We start from the raw sequence: 22,396 nt of genomic DNA, 5'->3' as shown, positions 1-22,396 counted from the left end.
CTTCATCACAGAGTCTTCACCTGTAAGAGGACCGTTAGAAGATAAAAAAGAAGGGCGCCATACATTACCTTGACGGGGCACAACCGGATCGCTGCTGAGACTCAAATCTAAGCAAAGGTTCGATGAGTTAGTCATTTTTCAAAGGTGTTCAAAGAGAAGGGATGGAGTAAAATTTCAAAGGGTCGGAGACGATTTTTCAAGAATGGGCAATCTTCAGAGTGTGAATGTTGGGGTGATCAATACCGCTATAAAAAGCCAAGGCGACACGACCACCGATTCAAAAATCCGGATTTTCCTGCGTGAAGTTTGGCGACGCGTTCGCGGCTTTTCAGAAAACGCGTTCAACTTTGTCAAAAGATATCTGACAAAGTCGAAAACACGTGGAGGCCATCATCGCAACTACACATCTTTAGCCGACAAGCGCAAACTTCGGCGACGCTTTCTCTGCTTTTCAGAAAACGCGTGCAACTTTGTCAAAAGTGGCGCTTGTTCAGAAATCGAAGAGGCGTCGTTCAGAAATCGAAGAGGCGTCGTTCAGATATCGAAGAGACGTTTGTCGACAAGGGTAAAAGAACAGTACCACCACTTGCTATTGAGAAATCCCTATACATGTCGACCTTCATTTCTTATGGCAAGGCAGACCTGAAGAAAATGCCCAACTCTTCCTCACCTCTGAGGGCGTACTCCCAGCAAAGCCTCTTGAAATACTCAATTTTTTCTCCCCCAAACAAGATACCAGATACCTGGAGTACAGATGACCTAGGAGGAAACGGTAGATCAAAGCATGTGGAGACAGCCACAACAAATACATGTGCTGATTCATTCGCCGTTTCTTCAAAAGCAAAGGTATCTCATATCATCAAGGGCGAAAGCAAAGGTATCTCATATCATGCTTTTTCCCTGTCTTTTCCTTTGCCCTTGTTCTTACCTGCAGGACAAGGGGAAAGTGAGTAATCAGTCGGAACCTGAAATCAAACTTCTGACCTGGAATTGATTGCCTGGATCCTTTGCCTGGTTGCTTACCTTGCATTGCTCTCGAGTACTCATCGTCACCGAGCAGTAATGTTCTGAAGCACCATTTAAATGCAAAGGTTGCATTCAACTCCTGCATCAGAGGACAAATACTACAAGAGAAGATGCTAAACCTGCATAAGGAAATACCACCTATGCAAAGGGAGCAAGTAAGGCAAGTGAAAATGATACATCGAAGCATGTGGAGACAAGCACAACAAATATATGTGCTGATTCATTCGCTGCTTCTTCGAAAGCAAAGGTATCTCATATCATGCTTTTTCCCTGTCTTTTCCTTTGTCTTTGTTATTACTCGCATGGCAAAGTGAAAGAGAGCAGTCAGCGGCACTTGGAGTCAGTCTTCCGATCTGGAACCGACTACCTGGAATCTATTCCTGATTGCTTACCTAGTATTGCTCTCGAGTAGTCATCTTCAACGGTTGATACACTGCCAGAGAAGAGACAAGGAAACTTCAATCTTTCTGATTCGTATTCAATACGAATTGGAAAGATTGAACAAAGAAACAGGTCAGCACCTCCACCTCGTACTTGCCTGCCATATCCTGAAACCGCTCGTCGACCTTCGGGGGGAGACCAAAAGAATCCTGCTGCTCAGTTCAAGAGTAGCACAAAGGAAAATCAACGAGTGGAGGAGACCAAAAGAATCTTCCAGCCCAGTTCAAGATTAAGCTTGTGGAAAATCAACGATTGGAGGAAACCAGAAAATCTTCCAGTCGAACTCAAGATCAAGCCTCGATGGCCCTTGAAGAAATTTCCAGCCCAATTCAAGATCAAGCCCCGACGGCCCTTGGGTTGACATCTACATTAAGGAACTTCAAAACGCATCTCCTACACGTGACAAGCACATGTCTACGACGCGCCTTGAAGTGGGGGCATTTGTAGACATCAAAATTTCGGTGAAATGAATGTCGACCAATAATTAAAATTTCAGCGCTCACGTGTCACATAAATTTTACATGTAGCGTGTGACTCAACGAAAAATCGAAATAAATTGGAAAAGTCATCAAATAGGACACGTGTCAATACCTGGCAGAAATGATTTATTTCATCTGATTATTTAAATCCAAAAATCAAGTTTTGGAATTCTATAAATAGGAAGCCAAGACATTCATTTGAAAAAAAAAAAAAGAAAGGAAGAAAGAAAGAAAGAAGGGAATTTACATCACACCAAAACCTTGAAGCCTCGAAACTCTAAAGCTCTCAAGCAAATCCCGAAGGATCAAGAAAACACTCTTCGTTCTTCGTCAAACCCTCCTTCAAGGTCAAGCCCCAACGGCCCTTGAAGAACTTCCGCCGACTCAAGATCAAGCCCCGACGGCCCCTTGAAGAAAGCGTTCATCATCCGTTCATCCTAAGATCAAGCCCCAACGGCCCTTTGGATCAACAACCTCAACAAATTCACACATCCAATCGTTCTTCAAGATTAAGCCCAAAAGCCTTGAAGATCCGTTCATCATCCGTTCATTCAAGATCAAGCCCAAAAGCCCTTGAACAAATCCACACAACCATTATTCAAGATCAAGCCCCGACGGCCCTTGAAGAAAGTGTTCATCGTTCATCTTAAGATCAAGCCCCAACGGCCCTTTGGATCAACAACCTCAACAAACTCATACACCCATTCTTCAAGATCAAGCCCAACGCCCCTTGAAGATCCATTCATCAACTGTTCATCCTTAGATCAAGCCCCGACGGCCTTTTGGATCAACAACTCATCCACAAACCCACACCCTACGAAGATAGAATCAGAGGATCAAATTACAAAGAGATTGTAACCCAAAAATCATTAAACACAAAATATATTTTGTGCACGTATTCTTGTTTCTTGTTTCAAGAATTTTTCGTGTTTACACCATTAATTGACTAATTAACATAATTTGAAAGAAATGTTTTGGGGGTTATGGAATAATTACCTTGTGGAGAATATAGGATGAGGGTGGATGAAATAGTTTTGAATTTGTTACCTATTTTGGGCACTTTTGACTTGGTTGAGGGATGATTGTCCGCTGCTCGCGCGTAGGAATCCCGTTATGCCTCAAGGGTATTTTGTCCTCTTCTATCCAAAATCCACGTATCGCCTTGTGATTATTTTTGGCTCCACATAGGTCAAATACAATGCACAAACAAATATGTATGAGGTTTTTGAAGTTGTTGAGGTCAAGGACAACCAATGAACCCATGTTGGCTCTGCCATTGAGAATTGCATTTAGGTCTTGATGCCATCATTACCTCATTCTCACTTATTTCTTCCATGAAAAAAATTGTAGAAATGATCCCTGAACTTTAACTCAATTGGAGCACTGGTCCCTCAACTAAAAATTCACAACCATTGATCCCTTAACTCATCAAAATGCGCAGCTATGGTCCTTTTCGTCAACTCCATCAAAATTCCGTCAAAATAAGTCATATTGGAAGGACCATTGCCACAATTGGATTAAAGTTAAGCGACCATTTCTCCAATTGACCGTTAAAGTTGAAGGACCATTTCTTCAATTAGGTTTAAGTTGAGGGACAATTAGCACAATTTTTCTCATTTGGTTTTCCATATTTGCCAATTGATTCAGCCTTATGTGTGTGGCATGTGACTCATTTTAACAGAAGTTTTAACGGAGTTGACAAAAAGAGTCATAGCTCCACGCTTTGATGAGTTAAAGAACCAATACTCATTGATTTTTAGTTGAGGGACCATTACTTTAATCGAGTCCAAATTGATATCGTTTCCTCTTCTTCCATCTTTGCTAGTCGTATTTCATCCGGTAATCTAATTACTATCTCAATATTATTACTATCTTCTTTGTTTCCATTTCTTCAAGATAATAGTTTGCTTAAAGAAAATGGTAAATCTCAGTTTACTACCCTCAAGTATCATGGTTATCAACATTTAGTACATGAAGTTTTTTTTCATCCCAAAGTCATACCTAAAGTGTTAATTTTAGGACAGTCACATACATCTGTTAGTTTGGCTGTTAAGTTTTCCGTTAACTGATGACGTGGCACCCATGTGAACAATGACTGAGCGCCACGTGTCATTTAAAAATTAAAAAAAAAAAAAAAAAAAAAAACCAGAACCCCCTTTCTTCTTCCTTGACACCTTTCCATCCCCTTCACCCCTTCCACTCGACACCCATTTCAAGAAAAAACAATGGGCCCAGATTCACAATCTCCTTCTCCTTCCCTTCCTCAGGTACCCTCTGAGATTTCTCTCTCCAATCTCATTGTACCTTTACACCCAAAAGAAAAAAATAAAATAAAATATATATATATATATATATATATATATATATATATATAAATATATCTTTAGAAAATCTAACAAAAATGGCGCTCACAAGCAGCAACGCTCTGATTCCCACCAATTCTGGCTTTGTTCAAGGTCAGTCTATCCTACCCTCTTTCATAACTCACCAACCCTCTCTGCCCATCAAGTCCGTCTAGCCAATCGTCATCGTCCACACCGCCAAGCCATTGTTTTTGCTTGAAATTTCAGTAATTTGTGTGTATTTGTGGGAATTGAAATGGATTGTGAAATTAGGTATGGTTGTTTACATAGGTGGGAAGAATGGAGGGTCAGTTTGCAAAACCCAAATCGAATTCTTTTGGGGTTTTGGGGGAAGGGAATGGGATGGGTTTTTGGGGAAGGAGAAAATGCTTGGTGGTAGGGGTGGGTATTAGGGAAGGGGAAAGGTGTCGGTGGGTAAGGGGTGGAGGGGATGGAGGGGTGTTGGGTGGGGAAGAAGAAATGGGGTTCTGGTTTTTTTTTTTTTTTTTTTTTTTTTTTTTTTTTTTTTTTTTTTTTTTTTTTTTTTTTTTTAAGATATGTGGCGCCTAGTCATTGTCTACATGGGTGCCAAGTCATCAGTTAATGAGAGACTTAATAGCCAGACAAACGGATGTATGAGACTGTCCCAAAATTAACACTTTAGGTATGACTTTGGGACGAAAAAAACTTCATGTACTAAATGTTAAAAACCATAAAACTTGAGAATAGTAAACTGAGATTTGCCCTAAAGAAAATGTGCAGAATGCTTGGTATGTGGTATATGTTATGAACTCAAGAATTTGCTGTATATGTGCATTGGGATTGTTGTTCGATGAATTGACATTGGATTTGATAAGTTGAATCGTGAAAAAGTAGTCTCATCACGTGTTTTATGAGTTATGACTTGAAAGAGATTGATAAGAGTGTGATGATAGAGATACGTACATAAATGTGTATACAATTGGTTGTAGCAAAAACTTGGTGTGAATTTGGATTAACAAAAGGTACATATTCAATTCTACTAACCCACATAGATTAAATTATAAGGGAGTGGAGACATCATTGGTTCCTACAAGCAGAAAGAGTACCATTAGACCTTTATATACAACATACGTTGTGGGTACCAAGCACATCCCAACAACTACCCAAGCGCATGGATGACTGTTGGTAGCATTTCATGAAAATTTATTCGAAAGTATTAACCATAGGGGTTGCACCAAAATTGCCATAGATTGGTATTTCTCTGAGTCTTACAGAGATTGGTAACCAAAAGAAGTTGGGAAGGAAAACTTTGGTGGCACCCTATTGTACGAGGGAAACAAATAACGACTAGCATGCACGAGAAAAAATAATTAAAAGCACTAGCCGGTTTGGGATTGCCGCTTCAGAAAGCACTTCTAGCTATGTGCAGAAGTGCTTTTATTATGAACATTCATTGTCGAAATTCACTTCCTAAAGTTGGCAAAGGCTTGCATGATTTTACATAAACAGTCGGTTCCCTTCGCTGAGGGCTAATTGCAGGGCGCGTTCTGCTTCCTTGAGGAATAGTCGAGTGAGTTGCTTCTGCCCACGTCTGTAGACTATACTAGACCAGTCATTTCGACTCACTGACTTGTGTCGTGCAACTCCGTTCGTCTGTCCACTGCAGCTAGAAAAAGAAACGAGGAAATTCAAGATTAACACAAACACATTGAGTTTCTCTACCGACATTTTTGTTGTTGGAAAGGAGACAATGGATGATAAGAGACGAACTGCACAGACGGAAATACTAGGAAATTTAGTGTAGGCAAAACGCATAGGAAGGTGACTAATATGTGTGTTTTGGCGAAGATGGTACCTTAAATTGTTCTCACTCTGCTGGGTCGCACTTTCAGTAATATGTTCGTTTTCAAGCAAACTGGTGTCGCAGTCCTCTGTACCAGAAGACTCTTGAAGATCCGCCATCCTTGCGTGTAGGAAATCCGATTAGGAATACAACTCTTCTGAAAGTTGCATGTATATGTAGGCATGCTCATTGACAAGTTAGTCATAATACATTGCTAGATACATTCAATGATGGTTCCTACTAGTTACCTCATGTTAAGAAGATCACCAAGTAGTTGCAAAGCTCCGGAATCACCACAAGCTTCCCATACCGCTGCTTGAACTTCTGAATCAGATGGTTGCCTCCCCTCTCTTGATTGTACAAGCTTTAAGATAAAATAGTTTAATTAGGGTATTAATCAGGGAAGCATATTATTCACAACAGAGGTCTAGGCGCTCTTCCTTAATTTTCAAATGCCTAGGGATTCATTGGGGCGGTGACTAGCCACGTAGCGCTATGGTGGGGCGCTAATGCTTTACCATAAACTTAAATTTTTCTTATGTAAAGAAGGTATATTCTCAGCTAGCAAAAACTGAAATGGCGAGGTTTCGTCGGAAAAAAATGCATAGCTGCAGAGCTGTTACCTCTTCCAGCAGCGATGAAACCTGAAGTAGCTCATCCTCCTTCATGGCTATAGTCCTCAAGGCTGTCAAAAAGGCTTCATGGAAAACCAACCTGCTCGAGTACGATGGCATCTTGGGCTGGCCACTCCAACTATAGCTGCAAACATGGTCGAGTTTGCACTTCTCACCTCCTTCAGTATTTGAGTTGCCTACTGGGAAAAAGCCATGATCCAGTAAACTTCTAGGTAACAGACACCTCGTTTCGCCTTTCTGTGAACAACCAGGTTTATGAATAACAACAACAAAGCCTTATCCCACTAAGTGGGGTGGGCTATATGAATCCTAAAACGCCATTGTGCTCGGTTTTGTGCCATGACTTCCGTTAGATCCAGGTTTATGAATAATGAAGCAAAATTTGGGGAAACAAACAAAAAAATTAAGAAATATTTTTGTTTATGCCCTTAAATTTCCAATTGCATTACTTATTTTATTTCTTAATGAAATTCAGAAACAGACAATAGCGGACCTGTGCTTCGAGAAGCTGTGCTTTCGAGTCTGCAAAGGGAACGTTTTGAATGGCCTCAACTGGATAATGGACCTTAATAGATCAAATAGAGTCAAGTTTAAGTTTCTTTGGATTAAACCTAAAATAATATAACCATTGTGAATGAGTAATTTTAATTAAGAAACAAATGAGCATTCAAGACAAGTCCACAAGACATTCCAATCTAGAGGCATTACCATGAGATAGTCATCTGGATTATCATCAAGGACAAAACCATATAGATAAAGCAGTTCCTGCACAAACACAGAGAAGGACTCGGACTCAGAAAGTTGATCGAGCTTTTCAATTGATAAATCGATTAGAAAAACAAGATATGGGATAGCAAAGACGAGTAGTTTCTTTTTCCTTATTTAAAAAAGGGGGACAACTGGTGGCAAGCCACGGTTATTCACCCCTTCCGGGCTGGGAGAGGGTATGGGGAATTTCACCCTGCCCGTGGCCATAGTCAAGCAGACTCATCAGCTCGGAGCAACGAACCTGGGTACTCCCACATTTTTTTGGTTTATTAGGGAGTCGCAGTCCGCACCCTTACCACTGGGCCACTTGCCGTGGTTAAGACAAAGTAGCTTTTTCAATTTACACTTGAGAAAGAAATTTTCTGAACAAGAAACTACGATGGCAAGTCAAAACAAAGTTAAATCTGTTGGACTAGTAAATCTAAGTAAGAATGTATGCTCAATGCATGAAACTGTTAACATGCAATGCAATAAGTAGCACATGAAATGAAACATGATTCCAGATTATAAGTTGAGGCAACGATGTGCGAGGACAAAGGCAACCATTTTGACGAAATTATGTTAAGTTACTAGGATGAAGGTCAAGTCTGGTGGCACCTGTTAGGAGGTATGCAGAGTACAATAAATAAAATGTTAAAAGTAAATTTGGTGTCAGAAACAAACAAAAATATAAGTGACACCAAACAGTACCTCGTTCCCTTTGCTACCATAACTTATGGAAATCTGTGCGTCAATCTGCAAGGGTTGTCCAGCTTTCCAATTGAAGAGAAACAAAAAAAGGCCCAGCTAATTAGACCAAAGAAAAGAAATGAAAACAAGTGCGGAACAATTCATAGAAACTGTCAAAGTTGCATAAACTTGTATGTGATGAGATTAAAACTCTGCTAAATATAAAAAGAGGAGAAGTGAAAACAAGTACTGCGAAAATTCAATAGCAACAGTCACGGTGAGATAAATTTGTGTGCTATGAAACCAATACAAGATATTATGAGTGTAACAAATTAAGCTGTTGCTTTTCAACAAGAAAAGGGGAGCAACTGATGTTAAAAGAATACTACCAGAAAGAAGGTACATAGAATTTGGAACTCCAGTTATCGATCCAGTTTCATCAACTTCCCATGTTGCTGCTGCCTTTATATCTGAAGAGCCACATATTTCAGCTAGTAAGGTTTACAGAATAAAGACTCTCCAAACACTAGATAAACAACCGGCATACCATGGTTGCAAAAGTCAATGCCAGGAACAAGACCCTACACCCAGACAATCTCGTTTTGTTTAGGCGTGGATGTCACTTTACCAAATTGAATATCAACCCCTTCAACCTGACATCCTAATTAAAGAAATCACTTATATTAGAATAAACAGAAACATTTTGTATCAAAAAATACCAAATCAAACACCTAGTACATACTGATGAAGCGTATTGGTGACGTAAAAAAATTGACTTAACCACTTTCATCTCTTCCATTAACCAACTCTTCTTTGCAAATATTTGTAGAAACCTCAGAATTTTTGCCATCTGAAGCACTGTCTTCTTGAATTTTGGGAAATACATAAGAATATGGAAGGGGAATGTTTAAAGCACGGGTCCAAAACAGAGAATTTGCTCTAGCATGAAAGCAGTTGTAATAAATAGGAACAAAGGTCTAAAGCACCATGAAGACTAGAGAGGATTCAATTAAAAAAATCGTTAGATTAGTCACAAAGATGGTACCTACCAGAGGAAATCTTCAAAGCACATATCTCTGAAAAGAAGCAACAGGTATTGTATATGATCAGTAATTAATCATAGTAAATTCTGAGGATGCATACAACTGATTCTAATGTCTATCCTTCAGAATGTTGTTCAACATGTAACTTTACAATTTACATAGCATCTTACAAGAGTATACGCCTCATTCACTTGTAACATAATGACAACTGAAAGCTTAGCACCATGAAAAATTGACAGTCTGCCATCGTATACCATTATTCAAGAGTCTGACCATTAAATAGATGATCAATTCATATGAAAGTAGCACAAGCATGCAGACTAAGACACCTGATTACTCAACGATGAAACAATGAATTACATGCAACCGGAAAAAAAATACGAAACTTCAGAAGTCCACCAACCAGATAGATTTCATCATAAATTGTGGTCTACAGTCCAATAGTATTACATAACCAAATAATGTTTTCGCATTTAACCAAAAACGAAAAATAATTCTTTCATAGGATTTTAACATGAGCTGTATATTTGTTGATCCAACACTAGTTAGGAAAAAGTCACAAGACAGGGCATGACAAGGACCACAAGAAAAGAATGGAACTAATTATTTCTCAACCAATCATTTATACCGTACGTTACCTCTGTGATTTCCGAATTAAATACTTACAAATTTCATTCCCTTCAGAAATTTATAAGGAAAATATGTACATACATATATATATATATATGGATTTACACACCTTTCCAAATCCCTATCCAGAGTTAACAGTTTCTTCACCAGAGCCTTCAGTTTGTCATCATATAACGACACCAAGCTTTTCTTCTGTATGATAAACCTGTCTCTGGTCACATGTATTACACGCGGAAGATAAACTACAAACATATTTGACAGAACTATATATCAAAAATGACAATAGATACTTTGTAAAACCATACAATTTAAACTAAACTTTGGCATGCTGGGAAGCCAAATGAGCTTAGAGTGAAAAACTTGTGAAACCACACAGATAATTTTCGGCATGAACATCAGTACAAGTTTAATCTAAAAGCCCAACAAATGACACTATCAATATCACAAAAAATAAACTCCAACCTAAAAGTCTGCTGCACACCTGAATGCTAGCTAAAAATTAAAAGAATTTTCTGACATCTTATAAGAAAAAATTTCAAAAAGGTATTGTACATTATCTATACCTCATCTTAGAAGAACCATAACAAACCATCATTGGATGCAGTTTCCCACATCAGACGACATGTACATATACAACCTACATTTGGATATTTAAATATGATGGCCAGATGCCCAAAACTCTTTTACCTGCAGTTCCGTTGCTCGATACAATGTTGTCCCTTTTAGCTCCAAAAGCTCATCATCAGTAAACCAAAGTGGATTGCCAAAAGTGGTCGGAAGCATATCAAAGTACCTGATGTTATCTTCCATTCCACCCAAGAGAAGCTCAGCTACCAAAGAAACGAGAAAGTTTGGAATTGATAATTCAACAAAAGGAAATCTATACATACGGTTTCCAAGAAGAATTCTTGCGGAGGCGCTCCACTGTCAGATATAAGATCATCAAGAACCTATCATCTGCATCACCTTCTTCAAACATTGCTCTACATTCTGGTCCAAGAAGAGGGTCTTGCAAACTCTCATTGGAGTTATTGCCAAATCTAGAGGAACAACTAATAGAACCCCTGATATTTATTTCCCAATATAAATCAGAATTATGCTCCAAATGTGAGATTGTTGCAACTTACAACTTAGAATGTCCCACATCATAAGGGAAAAACAGAACATCCCAAACTGGTGTATGAATTTTCGGGATCAACCCCTTACAATGTGGTTTTATTGCGACACATAACAAATTCTATTTGTACCCATGGATCTTAATAAGGGGAGCGCATGAACAGTTTAGCCGAATAAGGAAGTCAGAGAAATGAAGTAGTCCATAGTACTCGAGCTGCTGAGCAGATTGGAAAAAAAAAATTATGACAAATCTTCTGCAACTATTATGAACAAATGTAAATGGTTGTTTAACCCAGTAGTTACGCTAATAAATATATTACAATCATCTTCAATCCCTTCATTATATTCTATAAATAATTTAGACAAAGAACCAGATAAATCATGAACAATTTACTGTTTAAAACAAAAATGTAAGATGTAAATAACCCATATATTTATATCCAGTTTCTTGAGTTAGTGGCCCTTTAATTCGGGTTAAGAAATTATGTCCATGTTTACTAAACTTATCAAATATCCCAAAATTCGAGCATAAGTTCGAGTTGACAAGGTTTGTCCAACCCAAGAAACCCATAAATCGAGTTCTCTGGTTTATTTTCCCATATGGTTTTCAAAGAATGCAGCCTTTTGACACTCAAAACATGATAAACAAAAACCCAACAATTTATGAGTAAAAGGAAGAGGTGGGTTAACATCAGAAACATCATTAGCCGAAAAAAATGCCAAACCCTTTGTTGGAATAGGAGTATTTGATCTTGCAGCCGCGTAGCTCCGTTCCATTAACCTGAATTCAGAAACCCAAATGATCGAAAACAAAAACGCAGTTGCACTATTTGATTAGTGAAAGATTTTATATAGAAAAAAACCTGTAACTACTGGAGGAATCGTTTGAGCTTGGCCTCTTCCTGTGAGCTCGCCATTGCTGTGTGTGTTAATGAGAGAGAGAGAGAGAAAGAGAGTGAGGGGTTTAGCAAATAGCAGCTTCAAGTGTTTCAGTATCGTACGTCTACAAAGGAAGGGCTCAGGCCATTTCTATTTGAGGGTTAAAATCCATAACATTACGTTTGGAAGAAGAATTTTTAAATTATGGCATAATTTTAAATGACAGGAATTACAATTGATAGTAATTAAATTCACGTTAATTGAAATTTCATCGTTTGGACGTTAGATACATAGAAATTACAAAATGACAAGAATTCTAAATTTCATCATTTGGATATTCTCTAGAATTTGTATTATATAGAGGAAATACAAATTTGAATAAAAACGTTAAACTGATTATAAATCATTAGAGCTAAGGTCATCAAACAAAAATGAGACATTAGTTATAAAATCATCAATTTGATTCAAAATAATACATTAGCAAGACATTAGTTAGTTAAAACCAGAGTCTAAATTTTCCAACAATTAACAACTGCAATAATGTGATGAGTCTACAATAATATGATTGAGTTGATTGATGTACGAAAATCTCAATAAAGCACACTTGCAAATGTTAAAGAACTTTCATGATATGCAAGGCTTTTATTCTAACTAATATCTTACTGAAAAATACTAACATGGGAAATATAATGAAAACAATCATATGCACCTCGTGAAGTAAACAATAATACCACATTCTTTTTCTTCTCAACTATGAATGTTTTCAACATGAGAAATTGTTTGTCATTTTTTATCAACCAAGCACATGCTTTGAATTGTTCTTCTTTACTAAGATCTGGTATTGCATTTACTTCATCATATACCTCTGTTGGATCAAGCTTTTTGTGTCTGCACAAATATAATCTTGAAAGGATGAATCTTGGCAAGTGAATTTGCAATCATATCTTTAGGGGTGATTGGATTTCTCTTTGTATGAGGCACATCAACAAAATTTGTTGTCTTTCTTGATTCCAATCATTTGAAGGTTCTTTGAGAAGAATACACTTACTATACCAATGGATGACAATGACAATAACATATATAATTGTACCGACAATAATTTTCCTTTTTTTCCTATTTTCCTTTTCATTTATATCACACTTTCGCTTTAATCTCATTAGCATGTCTACAACATCAGTATTTTCCATACCTATTTGAATATATGAACAAAGATATATTGTGATATGCAACAATAGTTATGGGATATGCAACTTTCTGTTTTAACCAAAAGTTGTAGATATACATGTCGTAGACACACAAGGTTTTTGAGGCAAGAAATTAAGAGTGTGGCGATGCAATCAAAAAACAAATGAGGCAAAAGTGAACAGAAAAAAAATGAGTAGTCATACAAGTCACATGCAAATCAACAGTTGGTTCGTAAAGATAGAACCATCTGGAATTAGTATCATGAGAGTAATTCCTTCGTTCAATTATTGCTTCGGTGTCTTAACAAAATCATCATATTCAATCTTGGTTATTGTTAACCTTCAAAAGAACATCTGTAACAAGGAACTTCTGAACTAACACCAAAGGCCATAAAAAATCCTTCCCCCTTTCCTAGATAAGGTTACAGACCCAATACACAATTCAATCAAAGAAAAAAAACCTAATAAGCACACCAAGCATATGACTATCAACAAAATTCACAATTTCTATAAAGAGTATACCCAAAAAGCTTAAAATAATTCAAGAAGAGAGAAGAGGTTGACCTAGAACGAAGGAAGAAGATGAAGCACGAGTAAGAATCTCTTCGAAGATTGGAAAGTTAACAGAGTGAAGATGCAACCCTTTTATTGTGAACTTTGGCGCTAATCATCCCAGTTTGGCGCCCTAATCATGAAATTTGGCGCTTGCAAGATTTCCAGCCGATGAATTTGGGATTCTCATTGTTGTTGGAATTGTGAAATTCCACCTATCTAGATGGAAATTAAACTCGAAAATCTTCATCCCAATTTCCTCCTTTTTTTCCCGTAGAAATTGGCTATTCTTATGCTACAAGTTCCCAAACGAGGGAAAACTGTTTTCCCATCCCAAATTCTGTATTTTAAATGAAATTTTGTTTTATTTTATTGTATCCAAACAAAGTGTAAGTCAAAAGACTCAAACATGGCTGGATTTATCAAAAACTCATCTCTAACTCTATGAAGCCCACCGCCACTTAAAACTAATGTCTAATAGTATTCCTCTTCACTTATAAATGAGAGGTTTTAGGTTCATTTCTCGCAAAAGGCAATTTGAACTATATTATTACTAACCCATTGTGATGCTAAACCCACCCCTCCCCCATAGATAATATCATTTGTAAGGCCTTCTGATTGGAGAATATAAGCGTGGCCTGACACTGTTCATTAAATTATTTTTTGCATCAGCTATAATTATGGAGGAGGTTATGTTTAACCCTCTCGATTGAAGATGGCCTTAGGGTGCATGTGATGTCTGCAAATTGCGTCATTCAAGACCATCTCCAACCCTTGAGCTAAAACCTAAAAATTTGAGCCTATAAAATTTAGTTTTTAACCGAGAAACAACTTTTTTGATCCAATCTTTCTAGGTTAAAATTTTAGCCACAAATCATTAAATAATGAATTTAGGCTAACTTTTTTTCTTAAAGTAACATTTTTTTAAAAGAAAAAAATTATATAGACTATCATAATTTAATTTTATGAACATTTTAACCTAAAACTATTTAGATTCCGACAAATATTGAAAAATTACTAACTAACACCATAAAACTCGTGAAACACTATGAAACACATAAAAGAATTTTTTTTAATTACTTTAGCCATTGGATTTAAATTTAGACCGTTAGATTATTTTTTTTACTGTTGAATTTCATCCAATTAGATCTTAACCGTTGTATTCAATGAATTTATAAATATAAAACTAAAAAATATATATATATGGTGGAACAGCCCCACTAACCCAGGGGGAATCTTGAGCTAAATTTGGCTCAGAAAAAAGTTTTGAGTTTTAACTCATATTTGTCCCAAGGGTTGAAGTAAGTTTGAATAAGTTTAAAACCTAAAATTTAAGTTTTATTTCAATAGTTGGAGTAGGTCTAAACATTATCTTTAGAGAAAGGGATGAAATGAATAAAAAAAATTATAAGGACTTAAAAGAAAAATTTATGAAGAGGGAAAAACGGTTTTTCTTTTGTTTTTCTGAAAGCGAGGAAAACGGAATTATTTGTGGTGATTTCCAAAATATACAAATCCAAGGGTCAGGATTAGTTGCGTATGAAAAACTTATAACGGAGGGTCAGGATTAGCTGTCAGATCCCGCGTCCCAGTACATTTTATCTGGCGCGAGTAGGATCCTCCAACCTACGATAAGTATATAAAAGCAGCTACAGGCCCAGTGTGATCATATTTCATCAGTTCCCTCCATCTCTCTGCGATCAAACTTCTCATAAAATTAGGGTTTCAATCGCTAACTATTCACATTCTCTCCATCTCTCTGCGATCGCTCGTCGACTTCGATTGACTGGGCATCGGAAACAGTTTACACGAGACTCGAATCGCTTCAAGCCTTCAAGCTTTCGGCTAATCGAATCGATCATCGATTACTTCTCTTCTCTCAGGTTTGCTTCTTCTCCGTACGCACGTCTCTGCAATCGCGTAATTACATCTAGGGTTTTGTTCTTTACACGACGTTAACGGATACCCCAGGAGGCCATCTAGGGTTTTTTTTAGCCGAACGCGTTTGTCGTAAGGATGATGATGGGTTTTCTGTCTGGGTTTTATTGTCGCTCAGGATGCAAATTTAGGGTTTCGTTTTTCAGATTACTCTTATTTTTGTTTAGAATTCGCTCAGGAATCGGCGACTGATTAGATTGCAAAGTTTTCGAATTTCTTCCAAGGATTTAAAGAATTCGACATTGAGTTTCTCGATTCTTAGAGCGTGATGGTGCTAAGGAGTTGATTCTCAATCAGGCTGCAAATCTAGGGTTTTGATTTTCGGCTTACTTTTGTTTTTATATAGAATTCGCCCAGGAATCGGCGGCTGATTAGATTGAAAAGTTTTCGTTTTTGGTTCATGATTTGAGTTAAAGAATCCGACATTGATAGTTTCTCGATTCCTAGAGCGTGTTTGTACTACATCCATTCAGATTTGAAGGCTTACCGGGTTTCATTTAATTTTCGGGTTATTTGAAGAAAGGAGGACATATTAGAATATGAGAATTGGGGTTCTGTTGATACTTGGTATTTAGGGTTTCTGTTTGGGTGGGTCACTTTTAAGCTGCGTGCCGGCAATCTCTCATTGGTACTAAATTTGTGTTTATAGTATGGCGACTAAGGCATTAAGGAGGCCCGCGAATAGACCAGAAAGATCAGCGTATAGTCGACCAGTAGGAGGACCTTCAAAATCTGTTTGCATTTATTGGGCAGCTGGAAGATGCACTAAGGAATCCTGTAGGTTTTTGCACCCGGGTGCACCAGAGTCATCCATGAACCTTCACATTTCAAAACAGAAGGCTCTTGTTTGGACAAAGGAGGAAACTACTACCGGAAAGGGCAATGCATACAATGCTCCTCAGAAAAACAATGCTGCTCAGAAAGGCAATGCAGACAATGCTCATCAGAAAAGCATTGCTGCTCAGAAAGGCAATGCTACTCAGAAGAGCAATCCTGGTCCGATCAGCAATGCTACTCAGACAAGCAATGCTATTCAGAAATCCCAAGTCTGCAAGTACTGGGTAGATGGGAATTGTGTGAAAGGTGATCGATGCCTGTATTTGCACAAGTGGTTTAGTGGAAAGGGGTTCTCAATGTTGGCAAAACTCCAAGGGCACAAGGAGGTATTTCTATTGAACAAATATGTTGTCTTTTTAAATTTGTTCTATTTTATCTTCTTTGAACGGGAAACTAGAAGGAACTGATGAGTGGAGAAGACAATATAATTTTGGCTATTACTTGTTTTACAGTTTTACTCAAGCTCGTTTATTTTGTGTTAGTTATTGGTCTTCCAAAATTATAATTTATATATTTTCAAACACAATTTTTTATGGAAATATTAAAGTTATATAGAGTAATTTTATGTTCTAAAAAGCAAATTTTGCTTACCTTCTATTTCCACTTCTATAGAGCACAAATAGGTATTTGTCGTTCTTCTTAATTTTTGTGTTTGGACAGTCATTCTAATGGTGAAATATATGTCAACAGGCTGTCACTGGTATTGCACTTCCTGAAAGATCTAACAAGCTTTATTCCGCTGGTAAAGACGGAGCAGCCAGAGTTTGGGACTGCCATAATGGTCAGTGTGACCGTGTGGTGAACCTTGGTGATGAAGCAGGTTGTTTAGTTAGTGAAGGACCATGGATTTTCATTGGCGTTCCAAATCTAGTTAAGGTATTTTAGCGTGTTAATTTCATTATTATACAGTTGTGTATTCTTTTTGTTGCTTGGTTTGTTCAATATGTTTATGCTGATTGTGCTTGATGTTGCAGGCATGGAACATTGAATCAAATGTGGAATTCAATCTGGATGGACCTGCAGGCCAAGTGCATGCTATTGTGGTTGGTAAAGAAATGCTTTTTGCTGGGGCACAGGTAGAGAACCTAACAATTGGATATTTCTTCATCCACTTATTCATAGTTCATAAGTTTCAAATGATTTATCTGTTTCCTTATATACTGCAGGATGGTGTTATATATGTGTGGAAAGGCTGTCCCCAAACAAATTCGTTTGTTCCCGCTGCAACTCTGAAAGGCCACACTGGTCCTGTTGTATGTTTAATTGTTGGGGCAAACAGGCTGTACTCGGGATCTGTGGACCATACAATCAGGGTGAGTTTGTAGAATTTATTGTAATATATGCTGTTGGGATATTACTTAATGCAGTGTAGCCAAAACCCTTATTTTGTAGTGCTTCTGTTCAATGTCATATAGAGTAATTTACTGTGATTTTCTTTGTTTCAGGTTTGGGATCTTGATACTTTACAGTGTGTTATGACACTAAAAGGGCATTCTGGTGCGGTGATGTCTCTTATTTGCTGGGATAAATTTTTGCTCTCGTGTTCATTGGACTGCACAATAAAGGTGTGGGCAGCGACTGAACGAGGCAGCTTGGAAGTGACCTACACCCACAGTGAGGAGCATGTATGTTATTTTGTCTTTAATCCTTTTCCATTTTGTTATGTACTTTCAGTTATTATAGTGTTCTAGGGTGTTAGGTTTCACGGTTCAAAGTAATATTCTTGCATTCAGTTGTGCAATTTGTATTACCGTCTGATAAAGTCTTGTTGTATACTTGATAGTGGTCTGCTCAATTTCCATTTTTTGCACAAACCAAATCTTATGATACTATTCTTCATGCAACAGGGTGTCCTTGATCTTGCTGGAATGACAGACCCAGAAACGAAGCCAATCTTGCTTTGTTCTTGCAATGATAATTCTGTTCGCTTATTGGAGCTACCATCGTAAGTCCACAGTGCCTGATACTAAACGCTCCGATTCTTTGTTGTTTGAAGTTCCAAAGCTTCTCACTTTATGATTTGCTTTTACAGATTTTCTGAAAGGGGCAGATTATTTGCAAAACGAGAAATTCGGAGGATTGGGGTAGGACCTGGAGGATTATTCTTCAGCGGGGATGCAACCGGTCTCGTTTCTGTTTGGAAGTGGATGGAGCCGTACAACAAAGTTGAGTCTTCATGAGTTACTCCACTGCCCGACACTTCCATATATTTTTTTGTGTCGGACATGATTCTTTTGGTTTGCAAGAGCCATTGCTGTGATGGCCGTTAAGCATTCATCTGAAGTTTAAAATCCATTCATGCATTCAGATTAGGTTTGTTCATTGCTCTAGGGCTCAATTTTTCATATACGAATGAACTATGAATTTCGTCGATGTAAAGTATGAATCATTATTATATAGATTACATTCATCAGAAATACAGTCGTTCAGAGTTGTCTCTATTAGTAAACTGAAATTCTTTCATTCAATTGGAACCAAAAAGGCTGTGGGGGATTTTAGAATGGAAGTGCATGGATTGAACATATTTTCTTTTTTATTTGGACGAGGGAAATTTGTTGAAGACATGGCACAAAACCGGACGCAATAACATTCTAGGATTCATATAGCTAATCTTTACTTAGTGGGGTAAGACTTTGTTATTGTTGTTGTATTTGGATGAGGAAAGTTTGAACTTGAGACCCGTCTAGCTAAGCGGTGAAATTAAGAGGATGCTTGGTATCTTTCTTGGATTCAATTTTACCTTTCACGTGAACGTACATTTATATTTATACGAGTGATACATCTAAAATATGGCCTCAGAAATGATTGTGAGCCTGTTCAAATGTGAGACCAAATTACATTAGGAACTATATGATTTTTCCACAAAAAGTAGAAACAGAATAGGCTAGCAGCTGTTGCAGCGTAGATCACCGTCTCCACCTCCATATGAGGAATAGAACAACGACTGTCAGAATCATGCCTGCGTACTTGATCCACTGATCAACACGGTTGCGCCTCTCAATGAGCTTCAAAACAGAGTTGGAAAGACCCACTGTGTTCAAGACATCCAGTGCTTTTCGTTGTGCTCTCTGAAAAAAGTTAGTAGATGATTCAGCATCATTTTAACAAGCATTAGTAGCAATAACATGTAATGCATCACTAACTGTTATGTATCAAACAGATTATATAGCTATCGGCCTGTTTAACTTCTTTTAATTTGCTATGACTAATCTTCAGATTGTTACAAAAAGTTCATGGCAATTGTAGATTCAACCATCATCAATACACCAAAGTTCCTGAGATAGAAGGGTTAAGCCACCTGAATTCAAGAACAAAGCCAGATCTTCTCTTGCAAAACTGGGGATGGGCCGTATCAAAGTATTATTTTTGTTGTTGTTCAGTTTTATTTGAGGCATTTTTGGATTCCTAAAATCAACACCAATGCATCAAACCGTCCAAGGTAATGACGTTAAGCCACCTGAGTTCTCTTGTTACAATCCAACACATGTTTTATCCTATATCGGGAAGGGCTATATCAGAGTACTCTCTGTATGGATATGCGGGGGAAGATTATCACATCTAGATTTGACTAGTTTGAATTCAGTCACTAACAAATGAATCATACAATAGAGTGTTTCAGGTAGAACTTCAATACAAGGATATTCATGATAGTTGGAGACTGATTACTTCTGCCAATACATGGAAAGAATAAGAATATTGGTTCCAGTTAAATCCTTGTTTAAGTTTCCTATTCTGTCTACTTCCTCTCTAATTCTCTCTTACCCTGCGTCACATATGTTCATCTCAAACGTTCACTCAACCTAATTGTTTATAGAACTACTATGTACACACAATATCAAAGAAGAGCTACCAATTTTCTTGTCCTTTACAAGTTAAAATTTGCTATAAAACCAGAGTACTCCAATAAACGTTTTATATTCAACAAAAATGATATAGACAAAGCCACAGTTTCACCCTTGCTTCTTTTCGATAATCATGAAAGTTGAGGTGCATAACAGTGAGCACAAATAGGGTGATACCTTTAGAAATTCCCTCTGTTCTGCATATTTCCTAAGAATAGCTTCCCCAGTAGCATTGGTTTCTTCAAGCATGCGAGCAGAGTTACGAACTGAGTCCCTTGCTTGCGCCTCCTCGTCGAAGATTCTCATAACATGAGCACCATCCCCGTTCTACATCACAATAACATAGGCATATATAAAACAAAAGGCATACATGATACTGACGCAGCAAACAAAATGTTAAAAGGGATTTCGGGTTTAATACAGCTCTTCCAAGCAACTCTGCCCTCTCTCTCGCTTCTGTCGCCCTCTTCTGATTCCTCGCATCATACCTATCCAGACTATCTTTCAAAGACTGAGCCTCTTCCGCTATTTGTTCCACTTTTCTGCATAACAAAAAGCAAATCAGGATCCAGTTCAATAAACCCAATCACAATTACAACCACCATATACAAAATTGACAAAATCCCACCGCAATGTTCAATGAATTAACGAGCAAAAAGCCCCAATTCCAATTACAGTATCCAAAATAACAAAAACCCAACTCAAAGATCATAGTAATAAACGGAATTTGAAAAAGCCAAGTCGAATTCCAATCCCAATATGCGAAAATGGCAAAAAACCACATCAAGGTTCAAGGGATCAATGCAAGAAAACCAACCTTTTCCAGAGATCGCGTTGAGATTTGGCACCCACAGATCGCCAGAGTCGGTCCATCTCGGCGCAGAGGGATTGGATTTGAGAGATATCTCTTTTGACGGAGGTGGAAAGGTCCGGGGAGTCGATGCCGCCACCTGCGTGCTCCAACCTCTCCAGCCTCTCGAGGCCGTCTCTTGTTCTGAGCAACACCTTCTTGGCGCTCTGGTATATCTCCGATAACGTCCCTCCTCCTAGTTCCACCGACAATGCCATTGCAACTGTGATTGCGATTTCCCCTCTTTCTTTTTCTTTCGGTGTTTCCGCACCGAACTGAATTTGATTGAATATCGAATGATTTTAGTCGCAACTCAACAGGTCGGTACCTTAATCCAGGGGGAGACCAGAAGAAGAAAAGAGAAAAAGGTAATGGTGGCCATGGGCTTAAAAAGAACAGCAAATCAATCTGGGCTGAAACTCAAGCCTAGTTTGTCAAGTCCACTTAGGCCCAAATAATTTATTTTGGGTTTGAATCCGGTTGGAGTGGGTGAAAGAGGAAGATCCTAACCACCAAGACAATCTACCATTTGCTCCAATGAATTTGAAATGAGCTCCTCGGATTTGCGAGATACTGACAAATTAAAAAGAACTCAAGACGATACCCCTTAGCGTAAATATTCGTACATAAAAAAATTTAAAAAAAAAAATCTTAGGGTCTATTGCTTTTTGACATAAAAATTTCTTATCAATGTGTTTTGCAAAAAAATTTAGAACTCTTTTTAGGTTAAGAAAGAGCCTTATGGATAATCGCTATCAGATACTTCTTCATGAAACACTTTCATATACAATTGTTTAGGGAACACTTGGGGTTTGTAAATAAAAATGTTAACGTGGTTATAATAAAAACACTATCCACCAAAACAATCTATCATTTGCACCGAAGGCAATTTTTTTTATTTATACTAATCTATACTAAGGGGATGAGGGGTTTGATCCAGATACAGTGGGTGAAAGAAGAAGACCCTAACCACTAAAATAAATAATCTACCATTTGCACCAAAGAATTTGAACTTAGCACCTCGAAATTGCCAGATATTGAATAAATTAAAATAAACTTAGGACAATCCCCATAGCAAAAATATATCATCATATTAAAAAATAAAAATAAAACTCTTAGGGTCTGTTGCTTTTTGACAATAATTTTTTTTTATGAATGTGTTTTGGAGAAAATTTTTGAAGTGGTTTTAGGTTATGGAAGAGCTTTTGGAGAAGCATCTAGCAAATTCTTCTTCATGAAACATTTCCAAATATAATTTTTTTAGGGAACACTTGGGCATGTGAATAAAAATATACACTTCTAACAAAAAATGTTTTTATTTATTTATATAGAATTGAGTT

General features: G+C 37.6%; 2 protein-coding genes and 1 pseudogene across 3 annotated transcripts; 1 reads left to right on the top strand and 2 right to left on the bottom strand.

Annotated features, from left to right (window-relative positions):
- Positions 1-5,499: 5,499 nt before the first annotated feature.
- On the bottom strand, positions 5,500-11,945 carry LOC137748354 (protein-lysine N-methyltransferase EFM1-like; annotated as a pseudogene). The gene is made up of 16 exons (XR_015955935.1): positions 11,838-11,945; positions 11,665-11,755; positions 10,749-10,923; positions 10,546-10,651; positions 9,968-10,050; positions 9,220-9,261; positions 8,967-9,124; positions 8,733-8,846; positions 8,575-8,655; positions 8,207-8,268; positions 7,457-7,513; positions 7,242-7,313; positions 6,737-6,985; positions 6,362-6,477; positions 6,126-6,233; positions 5,500-5,936 (listed from the first exon to the last, which is right to left on the bottom strand). The product of XR_015955935.1 is annotated as a protein-lysine N-methyltransferase EFM1-like (transcript).
- Positions 11,946-15,244: 3,299 nt separating this feature from the next.
- LOC137747512 (zinc finger CCCH domain-containing protein 48) lies at positions 15,245-18,781 on the top strand. Its single transcript, XM_068487638.2, has 8 exons — positions 15,245-15,472; positions 16,177-16,690; positions 17,055-17,240; positions 17,339-17,440; positions 17,531-17,677; positions 17,810-17,989; positions 18,212-18,309; positions 18,397-18,781. The coding sequence occupies exons 2-8, from the start codon at positions 16,178-16,180 to the stop codon at positions 18,542-18,544; spliced, it is 1,374 nt and encodes a 457-aa protein (XP_068343739.2). The 5' UTR covers positions 15,245-15,472; position 16,177; the 3' UTR covers positions 18,545-18,781.
- Positions 18,782-19,105: 324 nt separating this feature from the next.
- Positions 19,106-21,392, bottom strand: LOC137747513 (membrin-11). The gene is made up of 4 exons (XM_068487639.2): positions 21,024-21,392; positions 20,628-20,748; positions 20,384-20,533; positions 19,106-19,432 (listed from the first exon to the last, which is right to left on the bottom strand). The coding sequence occupies exons 1-4, from the start codon at positions 21,272-21,274 to the stop codon at positions 19,271-19,273; spliced, it is 684 nt and encodes a 227-aa protein (XP_068343740.1). The 5' UTR covers positions 21,275-21,392; the 3' UTR covers positions 19,106-19,270.
- Between the last annotated feature and the right edge of the window lie 1,004 nt (positions 21,393-22,396).

Source organism: Pyrus communis, chromosome 2 (assembly GCF_041283825.1).
Source record: "Pyrus communis isolate YQ-2024b chromosome 2, ASM4128382v1, whole genome shotgun sequence".
Lineage (NCBI taxonomy): Eukaryota > Viridiplantae > Streptophyta > Magnoliopsida > Rosales > Rosaceae > Pyrus > Pyrus communis.
Note: the sequence above shows the minus strand (reverse complement) of the source record. Positions and strands in the feature narration are given on the sequence as shown.

Excerpts from the sequence above, each read along its gene's own strand:
- LOC137747512 (XM_068487638.2), top strand. The coding sequence starts at position 16,178 with ATGGCGACTAAGGCATTAAGGAGGCCCGCGAATAGACCAGAAAGATCA. Across the intron at positions 16,691-17,054 it reads AACTCCAAGGGCACAAGGAG|GCTGTCACTGGTATTGCACT; the intron begins GTATTTCTATTG and ends ATATGTCAACAG. Across the intron at positions 17,441-17,530 it reads TGCTTTTTGCTGGGGCACAG|GATGGTGTTATATATGTGTG; the intron begins GTAGAGAACCTA and ends TATATACTGCAG.
- LOC137747513 (XM_068487639.2), bottom strand. The coding sequence starts at position 21,274 with ATGGCATTGTCGGTGGAACTAGGAGGAGGGACGTTATCGGAGATATAC. Across the intron at positions 20,749-21,023 it reads CAACGCGATCTCTGGAAAAG|AAAAGTGGAACAAATAGCGG; the intron begins GTTGGTTTTCTT and ends TTTGTTATGCAG. Across the intron at positions 20,534-20,627 it reads CAGAGTTGCTTGGAAGAGCT|AACGGGGATGGTGCTCATGT; the intron begins GTATTAAACCCG and ends ATTGTGATGTAG.